This window comes from Eumetopias jubatus, unplaced genomic scaffold (assembly GCF_037043125.1).
Source record: "Eumetopias jubatus isolate StellerSeaLion01/CBP00866 unplaced genomic scaffold, mEumJub1_p1.0 scaffold_8, whole genome shotgun sequence".
In the NCBI taxonomy this organism is placed as follows: domain Eukaryota; kingdom Metazoa; phylum Chordata; class Mammalia; order Carnivora; family Otariidae; genus Eumetopias; species Eumetopias jubatus.
In genome coordinates this window covers 136,421,742-136,436,147 of record NW_028274814.1, presented here as the reverse complement: position 1 = coordinate 136,436,147, position 14,406 = coordinate 136,421,742, and the positions used below count along the sequence as shown (strand labels likewise).

Below are 14,406 nucleotides of genomic sequence, written 5' to 3'. Positions count from 1 at the left end.
CCTCCCAGCAAGCTGCCCGGCCCTCACCTTCTTCCTGCAAGGAGATGCCTGTGGCTTGGCCAAGTGGCACACTCACTTCCCCTGGAAGACCCGTGGGGAGGAGACAAGGCAGCTTTCCTCCAGCCTCACCCCTACTACACATGGCGCTCAAGGAAATTTCTGCCCCCAAATATCTGCTGCATGCCAGGGCCAAAGGGAGGGGCTAAGAACAAACACAGGGGCCCCCCCGCCCTCCTGAAGCTCACAAAACCCTGCAGTGGAGAGGGGGTTCACGGGAGGTCTGCATGCAGATGCAGACATGGCAGTGCTGTGCCTGCTGGGCCTGGAAGCCTCCCGTTACTTCTGCCTCCCTCCTGTCCAACCCCACGGACCCCTCCGGAGCCTGGGCAACGGTCACGGTCCCTCCTCTGAGCAGCAGCTGCAGCCCCTAGTTGGCCCCCAGCTCCCCTCTTGTTCTTTCCATTCCACTCCTCTGCTGAGGACCCTCCAAGGCTCCCACTGCTTAGGATCCAGTCCAAACTTTTCCCTGGCACTGGAGGCCCTGCCAAACGGGTCAAGCTAACTACCCCACCCTTTCCCACCTCTGTGCCCCTGTCTAGGGCACCCCCCACCCCACCCCCACCCTGGGCATCTCCACATGTCCAAGTCTGGCTGCTCTCCAGTGTCATGCCAGCAAGCTCTTCCAGAACCCCAAGTCTGTGCCACCCCCATTCTAAGTGGGCAGTGACTTCTGAACTCCACAGCACTGAGCACGGAGCTTCTCTTGGGCATTTGGCATGTATACTGAGCCCCTCAGGGTGGTCAGCTCTGGGCCGAACCCTAGAGGATTCAACACAAGCAAAGCCCATCTGTAGGCTCAGTTGATCCAGGAAGGAGGCATGGAAACACCCTCCCAAGCCCCAGAGGATTAACCCCACCTCACAGGCTCAGAGAGGTGAAGGAACATCCTGAGGTCACACAGCTGGTCAGCGATGGAGTCAGGATTCCCATCCAGGCGCCCCCAGGATCTGCACTCTTAACCGGTGTGTCATTCAGCTTCCCAATTCCAAGTGTGATACAGTACATCCTTGTATTTTATTTATGTGTTTACTTTATTACACGAGTAATCCACATGTATTGCAAAGGAATTGGAAAACACAGAGGAAAAAAATAAAGCGACCTATTCTCCCATCGCCTAGAGCAAAGCACAGTCCACATTTCGGTGAGTGTTTGCATGACTTTTTCTAAGCATATCACACCTTCCTTTACAAGAATGCCTTCATGCTACAAGTGGTTTTATAATTTTCCTCCCCTTACAATAAATCAGACGCCTCTTTCTACAGTAACAAACATTAGTCTACCTTGGTTTTCTTAATTGTGAAATGTTCCATACAAACAGAAATGTATATAAAACACTGTGTACACTTTAAAATAATAATGAAAAAACACCTGGGTGTCCACCCCCAGGTTAAGAAACAGGAGATTGCCAATGGCCCGGGGGTCTCCTGTATTCTCTCGGAATCCTCCCTTCACCCCAAGGTCACCTCTAACTTGACTTATGAGTTAAACATGACCTTGCTCTCCTTTAGAATTTTTTTTAACGGGGCACCTGGGTGGCTCAGTCGTTAAGCGTCTGCCTTCGGCTCAGGTCATGATCCCGGGGTCCTGGGATGGAGCCCCGCATCGGGCTCCCTGCTCGGCGGGAAGCCTGCTTCTTCCTCTCCCACTCCCCCTGCTTGTGTTCCCTGTCTTGCTGTGTCTCTCTCTGTCAAATAAATAAATCTTTAAAAAAAAAAAGAATTTTTTAAAGATTTTATTTATTTATTTGAGAGAGAGAGAGAGAGAGAGAGAGAACGCACACAAGCAGGGGGAGGGGCAGAGGGAGAAGGAGAAGCAGACTCCCTGCTGAGCAGGGAACCTTATGTGGGGCTCAATCCCAAGACCCTGGGAACATGACCTGAGCCAAAAGCAGACGCTTAACCGGCTGAGCCACCCAGGCACCCCACTGCTTTAGTATTTTTAATTTCCAAGGGATTCTTATTTGCTTTCTAAATGTTCTTTTTAAATATAACTTTCTGTTCACTTTTCATGGATTCAGCATCTTCTCTTATCTCTCAACTATCTGTGATAGTTTTCTTAAAACAATTATTTTCTGCTCTCCTAATAGTCTCAGGATCCTATGTGTTGTGGGTTTTTTGTTTTGTTTTGTTTTCTTTCTGTTTGTAAGAGGCTTTCCTCAGATGCTTGGGAATTTTGGCCTGGCTTCTCATGATTAGAAGGAGGGAGGAAAATAAGTCTATGGATGGTATTTGTTGGTTTAGCATCACTGTAAGTTGGAACTTCGGGGGCCATTTGTCTGGGAACTTCCCGGACTGTCAATGTCTTTCAGATTTCCTCTTGGACTGGTCAGATTCCCCAAGGTCCTTCAGTCCCTTGCATGGAGGGTAAGGGTCTAGTTCTGGGTTTCTGGGAGCTGAGTCGGGGAGAACACCAGAGGAGGTCTCCTCATTCAGCATTCAGCATCCACCTGTTTTGGCAAAATACCCACATTCACCACTGTCCCTGGCATGTCCAGCCCTTTCCAGAATTAAACCCCAGATGTTTGCCAGAATGAGGGAGGGGCACCACTCAGTGGCTAGAGAGAGGGGTCTAAAGATCTGTTCTTCAAAGATACCTTCAAACAGTCCTCTTTATTTTAACCTTCTTTCACCCTTAGATCTACAAGCAGCTAGTGCTGCCAGTCCCTAAGCTTTTGAGAAGGCTCTTGTATAAATGAGGGTTGGTCAGCTTTCCCCACTGTCCAGAGGAATTTGGCTGTCTGGAGTCAGCTAAGTCAAGTAATACTGGTCTTCCTGCTTTTCAGCTTCCAGGGGTTCTTTTCTTTCCTGCTCTCCCTGTCCTTGTGGATTTAGGTCTTTGTAAGATTCCCTTCCTGTGGATTTATGGGCTTCTGGAGGCAGTGTGTGCTCTGTTCATGTCTTAACCTGAAAATCTCCTCCGTATCTTTGATGGCCTCAGCGTTGTATAGATTTGCCGTAACCCATTTAACGAATCTCCTCTCGTCGAATATAGGGCTTTTCCCCACTTTTTCCTTGTCAAAAGCAAGGCTGTATCGGATGTTCTGAGAGTTAGAGCTTTGCTCATTTGAGTCTTAGTTCAAACTCACTGAAGTAGATTTGCTGATGTAATTCCACGTACATCTTTCTCATTGTGAGGCGTGCGTGCGTGTGGGTGTGCGTGGGTGTCTGTCTGTGTGTCCGTCTGTCTCCCGGGCGCCGTAGAGGAGGCTGGCAGGAAATGAGAGAGGAGCAAGTGGGGGTGAGGTCAGAGTTAGGCTCTCCCCGACCCTGCCTCACACCGCCGCTCAGAAACCTGTAACCCCACTTCCGATCCCCCTTCTGTCTCTAACCACCTGTCACTCAAGTCTTTGAGCCTTTGACCAAAGATGGAGGATAATAGCTCCTACCCATCACAGCGTCGTTGTGCGGAATTAAAGAAGCTAATGTCTGACAAACATCCAGGGCTTTGTTCAGTGGAGCAGATATGAATCGGATGCCTCTGTGTGCCTGTTCGGTTTACAGGAAAGATTGTGAAAGAGAGCTGTTCTCTTGCTTTCTGCACAGGAGAAACAAGGTGGAAGCTTCTCCGGCGAGGGAGCGTGAGCACGACACTGCGCTCGCGGCTCGTTCAGGAACTCTTGCCGCGGGAGGACGGCTGTGCGGCGCGGGGCGGCGCTTTACTCGCTCCCGCGCGCGTTTCCCCAAGCGCCTGGGTCACTCCAGGCCCCCGGCGCGCAGCCGCGCGGGCTCCGGGGCGGAACTCGTACGCGCGGAACCTTTCTTCCCTGCCCCCCGGTGCCGCGACCCGCCCGGCGGGAAATGCGTCAAGGACCGCGCCGCCCCGCGCCGCCGCCGCTCGGCCTCGGTCGCCCCGGTAACGCGCGGCGGGCGGCAACCTCATCATGAGCGTGCGGGTGGCGCGGGCCGCGTGGGCCCGGGGTTGGGGCGCCGGCTGCCGCCGCGGCGCCGCGGACTTCCCGCTGCCCCCGCCGCGCGCCGTGGACGTGGCGGAGCTGCTGCGAGACGCCACGGCCGCGGAGGAAGGCCCGCGGGAGGTGGCGGCGCGGCGGCCGCCGGGCCAGTGCTCGGTGCTGCTCTTCCCGGGCCAGGGCAGCCAGGTGGTGGGCATGGGCCGGGGGCTGCTCCGCTACCCGCGCGTCCGCGAGCTCTACGCCGCCGCCCGCAGCGTGCTGGGCTACGACCTGCTGGAGCTGAGCCTGCAGGGGCCGCAGGAGGCCCTGGACCGCACCGCGCACTGCCAGCCCGCCGTCTTCGTGGCTTCGCTGGCCGCCGTGGAGAAGCTGCATCACCTGCAGCCCGCGGTGAGGCCCGACGCCCCGCGGCCCGCCCGGGGAGGATGGGCTGTGCCCGGGCCCCCATCCGCCAGGCCCGAGTGCTCCCACGTCTGACGCATTGGGCAGAGTCTTACCGAGTTCCCACTGTTGTAGGCGCTGGGGACATGGCCCTAGGCAAGCCTGCCTGTTAGGGAAGGGGGATGATGAAGAATAAATACACTGTGTAAATGACATAGTATGATAAATATGGCGTTACAGAAAGGAAAACAGAGCAGGGAAAGGGGCTGAGGAGTCAGGGCTGGACTGCGATTTTATTTATTTCGCAAAAGGTGATTATTTTTACTATTCTTTACACCCAACACGGGGCTCAAACTCACGACCCCCAGATCGAGTCGCATGTTCCATCTACTGAGCCTGGGCTGCGATTTTTAAATTTCTGTTTTCTTGTGTGTGTGTTTCTTTTACTTTTTTTTAAATTTCAATTCAATTAATCAACATATAGTGTAGTATTAGTTTCTGAGGGAGAGTTCAGTGGTTCAGCAGTTGTATTTAACATCCTGTGCTCATCCCATCACGTGCTCTCCTTGATGCCCCTCGATGATTTTAAATGACCCTCAGTCATTTGTTAGTTACTAAATGATTTTAAAAGGATTGAACTTCGACCTTAAATGAGGGATCATTAAGAAGATGATGTGTGAGAATGTCACTTCCCTTGAAGGTGTGAATTGATTGCTGTTAACATTTGATAATATCAAAACAGTAAATGTGAAGCTACTGCTTTGAACCCTGTACTCCATTCTCACAACAACCTCGTGAAGTAAATACAGTTACTTTGTGGATGAGGCAAGGAGACCCAGACACATAACAGAATTAGTGAAGTGGTGGTTGTAACATTCATGGAGCCCTTACCCTCGGCCAGGTCTGTGCTTAAGCACTGTAGAGACATTATCTTGGTGTCGTCTCAGTAACCCTGTGAGGTAGGTCCTGCCCTTACCCCATCCCACAGATGGGACAACCAAGGCTTGGAGAAGTTAGGGAACTCTCCCAAACTAAGAATCAAATCCAGAGAGTCACTCTCTTCTCTGCGTAGCTCCCTCCGTCTCCCTCGGCCTAAGAGGCATCTCCAGGGCAGAGGCAGGAGGATGCAGAGCCCTGGGTTGGAGTCACAGCTTCACCAGAGTCAGCCAGCAGGCTTTAACTTGTCTTGCCAGCAAAGTTCCTCATCAGTAAAAGGGCTGGTTCAGGGCTTGTCAATGCCACTTCTGTGTGTACTCTTCTAGCCAGAGCATCAGGCCAGTGGCTCCTGGTTCCTTGAGCCTCTGAACACCCTGCCGGGTCTCAGTGCAGAGCCCTGGACTGAACCCCTCCTGAGACCTCGGCCTCATGTCCTGCATCTGTCACCACAGGTTATTGAGAACTGTGTTGCTGCTGCCGGATTCAGTGTGGGAGAATTTGCAGCCCTAGTATTTGCTGGAGCCATGGAATTTTCTGAAGGTACACAGGAAGGGGTTTGGTTTTGTGCCGGGGTGTTCTCTTGCTGGGCTCACTGGGGATCAAGGACACTGTCAAAAATAATTCTGGAGCCACTCGGGTGATAAAGAAGGAAGCACATGGATGAGAATGACATGGGGACCCAAGGACCAGACTTCACCTTGGTTCCCTTTTAATCCTGAAGGGTTCATTGGGGATTTTCTTTCTTTTTTGTAATCTCCTGAGCTCTGTTTGCTTGACTGTCCCCCGCGCTGTCCTGGGTGCTCTCAGTCCACTCCCACGGCCCCCGTGCCTGTCACGTGATAGATGGCCAGTAGATAGTCGTGGAATGAAAAAGAGTAAATGTTCGATCTTGAGCATATCAGTTTCACTTAGGATTTTTGCTCATAGTGAAACCCATTAAACTGTTTTGTTTATAGTTAAATATGGGCAAAGGATGTGAACAGACCTTTCTCTAAAGCAGATAAATAGAAACGGCCAACAGGCACGTGAAAAGATGTTCAACATCACTGATCATTAAGGACTTGCAAATCAAAACCACACTGAGATACCACCTTATACCTACTAGGATGATTTCAATTAAAAATATATAATAAAATAATAAAATTTTGGAAATTAAAAATAATAAGTGTTGGCAAGAATGTGAACGAATAGGACCCTCAGACATGGCTGGTGAGAATGTAAAATGGTGCAGCCACTGTGGAAACCAGTCTGACAGTTCCTCAAGACGTTACGCATAGAATCACCATGTGACCCAGTGGTTCTGCCTATAGGTATATACCTAAGAAATGAAAACCTATGTCCACGCAGGAAAACCTGTACACAAACGTTCATAATAGCATTATTCAAAATAGCCCAAAGATGGAAACAATCCAAATGTCTCTCATCAAATGAGTGGATAAACAAATTGCCCTCTGTCCATGCAATGGAATATTCTTCAGCCATAACAAGGGAGGAAGTGCTGATACATGCTACAACACAGATGAGCCTCAAAAGCATGCTCATTGAAAGAAACGATCTCTTTTATGTGAAATGTCCAGAATATGCAAATCCAGAGACAACAGATTAGAGATTATGAGGGTGGAGGGCAGAGGAAAGGAGAAATGGGGAGTGATTACTTGGCAGATACGGGCTATTTTATGGAGGGATGGAAAGTTTTGAAACTAGAGCAAGCAGGTGGTTGCACAACATTCTGAATACAAAAGATACCACCGAACTAAACCCTTGAAACTGGTTATGTTTTATGTGACTTTTACTTCAGTGTTTTAAGAAACAGCATTCTAGCACAGTTAAGGAAACGATAAAAAATGTTGCATATTCACACCTCCTAATAAGACTTTTATTTTTTTTAAGATTTTATTTATTTATTTGTCAGAGAAAGACACGGAGGGAACACAAGCAGGGGGAGCAGGAGAGGGAGAAGCAGGCTCCCGCCGAGCAGGGAGCCCGATGCGGGGCTCGATCCCAGGACCCTGGGATCATGACCTGGGTTGAAGGCAGACACTTAACAACTGAGCCACCCAGGCGCCCCTATGTTTTATTTTTTTTAAAGATTTTACTTATTTGAGAGAGAACATGAGTCAGGGGAGGGGCAGAGGGACAAGCAGACTCCCTGTTGAACAAGGGAACCCGATGTGGGGCTCGATCCCGGGACCCCGGGATCATGACCTGAGCCGAAGGCAGACACCTAACAACTGAGCCACCCAGGTGCCCCTAATAAAACTATTTTATACACACATAGGTTTTCTGTGCACATAATTTGCAGAGTTATAGTTTATGTATATCCTGTGTTTTTTCACTTGACGTTTTGCATAGTTCTTTAACACCTGCGTGGGAGGACTTCCGTGTGCCCTCTCCACTTTCTGTGGGTTCTTTGCTACTTCCTACCTCAGGCTCTCATTGTATTTGCTCCACAATGTGCTCCCTACCTGTGTAAGGGGCCAACAGTCCAGTACAAACGTATGTAGGTGCTGAGGGAAGGAAGATGTGCTAGGAAGGGTGCAGGGTGTGCTCCTCAGACCCTCTCTGTGGTCCCAGGAAACCCTGGACTCGTCCCTTAACCTCTCCTTGGTCCGGTCATCCCCTCCCCCAGGGAGCAGACCCAGGACCAGGATGACGGATGTCCAGTCATCACAGGCCGTTCTTACCTCACGATCACGGGCTGCCTGCCCCAGGCACAGCCTGTCCTCTCACCTTGAACTTGAGCCGCCCTGAACCAGGAGCTCTACATTTCCCTTCATTTGTCTTGGCAGTGTCAGCTCCAGCTCCAAGTGAGGGCAGTAAAGCTTGATTTATGAGAATCCTGTTATTGAAATTCTGATGCGCAGTTGTCACAACAATCCAGGCAGATGAGATAGTATTATCCTCATTTTACTAACTGAAAATTTGAACCTGAAAGGTCATGACTTGCCCAAAACAGTATATGTAGCTCCAAGTCTGTACCTTTGCACTTGCTCCCTGCACCAGGGTTTCTCACCAGCAGCACTGTTGATGTTTTGGACCAGATAATAACTTGATTTGGGTGGGGCCGTGCATTGTAGGATGTGGAGCAGCATCCCTGACTTCTGCCCACCAGATGCCAGTAACATGCACGCGTACGCCCCCCACGCACACACTCCGCTGTTGTGACAATCACAAGTGTCCCCAGACCCTGCCCCAAGGCAAGATCACCCCTGGTTAAGAACCGCATCCTACAGCAAGCCAGCTTTAAGGCTGGGAGCTCCGTGGTTTCGTTTGTATGGTGCTAAGGACAGCACCCACCTCTCTCATGACGGTGGTGCTGTCTCTGTGTAGTAGAGATACGAAGAACTGTGGCCTTGGGGACTGCTGATAACTACCAGCGTCAGCGTCTCCAGCACGCTGGGTGAACTCGCGCTTTGTCTCGCAGGTCTGGGCTTCCCCCGCGTCATAACGTGCCCTGATTGTTCCAAATGCGCTTCTCTCTGGATAGGTTTGTATGCAGTGAAAGTCCGAGCCGAGGCCATGCAGGAAGCCTCGGAAGCTGTCCCCAGCGGGATGTTGTCTGTCCTCGGCCAGCCTCAGTCCAAGTTCACTTTCGCCTGTTTAGAAGCCCGGGAACACTGCAAGACTTTGGGCATAGAGAACCCCGTGTGTGAGGTGGCCAACTACCTGTTTCCTGATTGCAGGGTGATCTCAGGACACCTGGAGGTTGGTACTGATGGGAACAGCCTTCCTAGACCCCAGCCCATACAGAAGGTTAGAATTGTCCCACCCACAGTAGGGAGCCCATGGTGGTGTGATGGGTGTTCTGCCAAGCCACAGTCTCTGGGAAGTATCTGAGGGCAAGCAGGGGCAGGGGGGGCAGAGTGACAGGGTGGCGGGGGGGAGGTGGCGTGAGCACTGCAGAGGGAGGCAAGAGGCTGAGATGCTGTCCCCACTCCACCATGCATAGACGAGGACCTTGAGCAAATCACCTAGCCCACCTAGGTAAAGGGGTTGGACCAGATGATCCCCAGGGCCTTCCTGTAGTAAGTTCTGGGGTTCTCACCTCTGATCTGGTTGCTTCCTTAGCGAGAGGAGAAGCCATTCCTGGTAGGTTACTCCGCCCCACTGTACCTTTTAGGTATCTGTTTTTATTTAGCCCAAGTTCATTTTCTTTCCTTCCTTCTGTCCTTCCTTCCATTCACTGCTTCCCTAGACATTTCTCAAGCAGCTCCTCTGTAACAGGCACTGAGGGTAGGTACCTGGACTGATAAGCTGGGAACGGGTGACTGTGGGTTTAGGGCACAGTAAGGGTCAGGCTGGCTGCCCGGAGGCCTGAGGAGGTGACACCAGGAGCGGTGCATGGAGGGTACATTTGCCGGGAAGAGCGGAGGCAGGGAGGCAGGGAGGCAGCGAGCAGCCGACGGCAAAGTGCAGCTGGGCACTGAGGGCCTGGCCCCGGGTTGCTGAGTCCACGCCGGATCCTGCACAAGGGGCTGCAGCTGCAGGGCCAGTGTCTACACAGCTCGTGTCAAGTAGACCTTGCAGCCAGCTTGTGTTCCCCAGAAGGGAGTCCTCTGTGTGCTTAACACACGAGGAAGCTGAGGCAGAGGGAGAGGCCAGTGCTTAGAGATGGTGGAGGCAGAACGGAGTGCCAGTCTGTCTCATTCTGGAACCTTCTTCCTCCACTCGACTGCATGCAGTCCGCCATCCCCTGAGAGGCCTTGCCGGTATGCCAGGAGTCTGTCCATCTCCTCGGAACCAGCGAGAGTCTCTCCTGTGACAGTTCTGAGGGCACAGGAGGATGGGTGACAGTGGCCCCACGTGGATCGTGGAACTGGTTGCTCGTTCCCATTAACAGCCTTGGGACGGCCCCGAAGTGGGTAGGGAGGGGCCCCAAACCAGGGCTGGCGTCTCCTTGCGCAGCTCCCGGACATTTGGGTACACAGGATGACAACTGCTCGGATCCCCAGCGTTAGCCTTTTGGTGCCAAAGCAAAGAGCTCAGGTGAGGGCAGGGCTTTCCTGAGCAGTAGAGTCCCTTTACGACCACTGATTGGTAAAAACCCCTTGACCTCTGCCTCCTGGGCCCTGAGGCTATGGCCTTGACTCCTGTGGCCCCAGCCTGGGATGCGACCTGGACGAGTCCCGAGGCCTTACGTGGAAAGCACTGCGAGATGCTGAAATGAGTAGCCATCCATGCAGACACCACGGACCAGACAGCCCAGGCACGGCGGGAAGGATCCAAAAGGCCAGTGTTCAGAGGGGCTACTGGATGCCCCTCAGCAAGATGGGGCTGGAGGACGGGTGGCGGTGACGTGAAGCGTCAGGATAGGCTGGACCCTGCTGCAGTGACAGGCAGCCTGGCCCCTCAGTGCTTCCCACAGCTGGGGTCCCACTTCCGTTGCAGTTTGCTTCGCTGTGCTGAGCTCGGCCGCCCTGGGCTCTGGCCGGCGCTCAGGCCGCTGTAGCAGCCTATGTGGGACGCCGACAGCCTCCCGGCCTGGGACAGTGAGACGCGGTGAGCCACAGGCTGCGCTGGCCTCTGCAGGGAGGGGCCCACAGAGATGGGTCACCAAGTGCCGTCCAACCAAAAATACGAATCCTTCCTACCCTCCGGGGGCACAAAGAGCCATCCTGTTACATAGTTTTTTCCAGTGTACATGGATGGGCTCGGCAGGCAAGACAGTTGCTAACGGTCACATAGCACTTATGTGCCAAGCAGGGTTCTCCTGGATAGCCTGTGAGTTGGCCAGTGTTGTCCCCCTTTTATAGATGAGGGAACTGAGGCACAGAGAGGTAAGGCAAAATCACCCAAGGTCAGGCAGCTGCTGGGCTCACCTTCTGTCTTCCAGGGAACAGCTGGCCCAGCTTCCATGCACCTGTGGATGGTGGCAGGATGGTGGCAGGCCAGAGACGGGGCCAGAGAGACTGGTGACAGTTTAGCACACAGGAAACCCTTCGGCAGAGCCCAGGGGAGGACCATCAGGGTGGCAGGCCCCGGACTGTGTCCTCAGGGCCTAGGGTCTCTTAAGAATATCTACTGTTTTTAAATTATTTGCAAATTATGTAGTTTGCAAACAGCTCCAAGTTTGGGCCTGTTAGCCTGGGAGGCCCCTTCTAAGCTGAGACGCCCTTCAAGGGAAGGCTTTTGGCTTCAGGGAGACAGAGCTCTTTTCTCAAGAGAAAGCTCAAGATGATGGGGTTCCGATAGAAATGAGGAGGGCGCCTGGGTGGCTCAGGTGGTTAAGCGTCTGCCTTTGGCTCAGGTCATGATCCCAGGGTCCTGGGATCGAGTCCCGCATCGGGCTCCCTGCTCCTTGGGAGCCTTCTTCTCCCTCTCCTTCTCTCTCTCTCTCTCCCTCTGTCTCTCATGAATAAATAAATAAACTCTTTAAAAAAAAAAAAAAGAAAGAAAGAAATGAGGATTGGAGCCTCCGGAATTTTTATCTTTTTTTTTTTTTTAAGATTTTATTTATTTGACAGAGACACAGCGAGAGAGGGAACACAAGCAGGGGGAGTGGGGGAGGGAGAAGCAGGCTCCCCGCCGAGCCGGGAGCCCGATGCGGGGCTCGATCCCAGGACCCTGGGACCATGACCTGAGCCGAAGGCAGACGCTTAACGACTGAGCCACCCAGGCGCCTCTGAAAGTTTTATCTTGAGGGCTATGGAGTAATAAGAAGACAGGCTTATTAAAAATTGTGAAGGGTAGGGCGCCTGGGTGGCTCAGTTGGTTAAGCGACCGCCTTCGGCTCAGGTCATGATCCTGGAGTCCCGGGACCGAGTCCCACATCGGGCTCCCTGCTCGGCGGGGAGTCTGCTTCTCCCTCTGACCCTCCCCCCTCTCGTGTGCTCGCTCTCTCTCATTCTCACTCTCTCAAAAATAAATAAATAAATCTTTAAAAAAAAAAACTGTGAAGGGTAGCCGGCTTATAATTGCAAACTCACACTAGGTAGGGCGTTCTCATGTTGTCAGACCCTTTCACACCTCCTGTCTGATCGCTTCCCAGCAACCTTGTGAAGCAGCTGAAACTGTGCTCACTGTGTGGATGACAAAAGTTGAGAGGCTGAATGATCTGCCCAGCGCCGCCAGGACAGTGAATGAGGCGCTGGGGTGGACCGCGTTCCCCAGCCTCGATCTCTTTCAGGAGGGCTGTGTGAGTGGTCACAGCCCCAGAGGAGGGCTTCTGGGTCACCGCGTACACGACCGATCTGTACTGGAACAAAGAGGCGAAGGGAGCCTGTCCTCACAACTGTCTGCAGGATGAAGCATGCCGATGTGCCAGGGGGGGCCGCCTCGCCGTGTTTCCTCCCCTAAGATGTCCTTGGCTTAAACTTCCTTCCTTTTTCATCCAGGCGCTGCAGTTCCTCCAGAAGAATTCCTCCAAGTATCACTTCAGACGCACCAAGATGCTGCCCGTTAGCGGGGGGTTCCATACCCGCCTCATGGAGCCAGCCTTGGAGCCCCTGGCACAAGTGCTAAAGTCGATTGGTGTCAAGAAGCCTCTGGTTTCCGTCCACTCGAACGTCGATGGGAACAGATACATGCATCCCAAACACGTCCAGAAACTGCTGGTGCGGCAGGTGGTCTCCCCGGTGAAGTGGGAGCAGACGATGCATGCCATATACGAGAGGAAGAAAGGCACGGAGTTCCCCCAGACTTTTGAAGTGGGCCCTGGGAATCAGCTGGGGACCATCCTGAAGAGCTGTAACCTGCAGGCTTGGAAGTCCTACAGGCCCGTGGAGGTGCTGGAGGACGGGACCTAGACCATGCCCCCCGGCGGATCTCCTGGTGCCCGGGGCGGCGGCGGCGCAGCTTAGGAGGGAGAAGGGGACCCAGGAGGGGCTGCAGCGGGCCTGGACCTGCCCTGCCTGTCCCCTGGCTTCCTCCTCCGAGTGATTGGGAGGCAGTGTTTGCAAAGTGGTTTGAAGGCCACATAAAAAGCACTGAAAGTGAGTTATTTCTTTACCTGCCAAGGTCCGTTTCTCACCCCCCTCGCCCCCAGGCCTGTTCCAAGGCTGGGGGGAAAGCTGCAGCCAGGCCAGAAGAGTCTGCCTGGAGGCCGACCTCACACCCCTGGGCTCCGGTGGCTCCTCTGTGGGCTGGGAAGGCTTGGCCCGTGGCCTGTCACTCCACCCACAGCCAAACCTCAGCCCTTTCATCACGGAAAGCAAAGGGCTTTCAAGACACAACTGGCCGGGGCAGCCATCCTGTCCACCCCTCTCTCCGTAGTTGGGAGACTCGGTCCCACATTTGTTTATCTACCCAACAGATGGTATTGAGCACCTGCTGTCTACCTGTAAGCAAGTGGCCTCTGCCCTGGTGGGGAAGAGTCGGTAGAGTCGGTAGCCAGGCGGGAAGGGTCTGGGGAGGCTGGCTGAGGGCCCTGTTTCCTCCCCCGCCCCCAGGCATCCCTGCAGACAGTGATCCCTAAGTGTCTACTCTGTGGCCGTGACCTCCCGTGGCACAGGCCACCCCCCCTAGCGCTTCTCTGCCCTCTCCACACCGTAGCAAAGCGCAGCCTCTCGGTGGACGCTGCTCCTGCACTGATACTAAACAGGAGTCATTCTAAGCTCCTCGGTGGCTTTTTCCTTCATCAGTGATAGTGGGAAACCCACTCAGGTATGGGATCTCTGCATTTGTCTGTAATTGTCTGTGTAGACACCCCCCAAATCCCGGGTAGGTTTCTCATTTTTAATTCCGCAGGGTTTCTCAGCAGGGGCCCTGTCCGCCTCTGGGCCGAACTGGCTCACGATGTGAGCCGCTGTCCTGGCTCCCAGCCACTCGGTGCGAGTGACCCTTCCAGATGTCGTGACCCCCGCACATGCCCACGTGTGTCCGCAGCACCGGCTCCGAGCCCCTGTGAATAGGACCACGGAACCCGATCTTCCCCACAGCCTGAGTCTGAGTGTTCTCTGGAGTTCAGTGACGATCTCTTACAACTCCCATTTTAGGGCGCCTGGTGGCTCAGGCGTTAAGCATCTGCCTTCGGCTCAGGTCATGATCCCAGGGTCCTGGGATCGCGCCCCGCATCAGGCTCCCCGCTCAGTGGGAAGCCTGCTTCTCCCGCTCCCACTCCCCCTGCTTGTGCTCTCTCTCTCGCTGTGTCTCTGTCAGATAAATAAAAATCTTAAAAAATA

The 14,406-nt window shown here is 53.4% G+C and overlaps 1 protein-coding gene across 1 annotated transcript; it reads left to right on the top strand.

Moving 5' to 3' along the window:
• Positions 1-3,913: 3,913 nt before the first annotated feature.
• On the top strand, positions 3,914-14,406 carry MCAT (malonyl-CoA-acyl carrier protein transacylase). The gene is made up of 4 exons (XM_028115701.2): positions 3,914-4,360; positions 5,740-5,827; positions 8,775-8,992; positions 12,622-14,406. The coding sequence occupies exons 1-4, from the start codon at positions 3,941-3,943 to the stop codon at positions 13,030-13,032; spliced, it is 1,137 nt and encodes a 378-aa protein (XP_027971502.1). The 5' UTR covers positions 3,914-3,940; the 3' UTR covers positions 13,033-14,406.

Coding starts and splice junctions, on each gene's coding strand:
- MCAT (XM_028115701.2), top strand. CDS start 3,941: ATGAGCGTGCGGGTGGCGCGGGCCGCGTGGGCCCGGGGTTGGGGCGCC. Junction 4,361..5,739: donor TGCATCACCTGCAGCCCGCG/GTGAGGCCCGAC, acceptor CTGTCACCACAG/GTTATTGAGAACTGTGTTGC. Junction 5,828..8,774: donor AGCCATGGAATTTTCTGAAG/GTACACAGGAAG, acceptor CTCTCTGGATAG/GTTTGTATGCAGTGAAAGTC.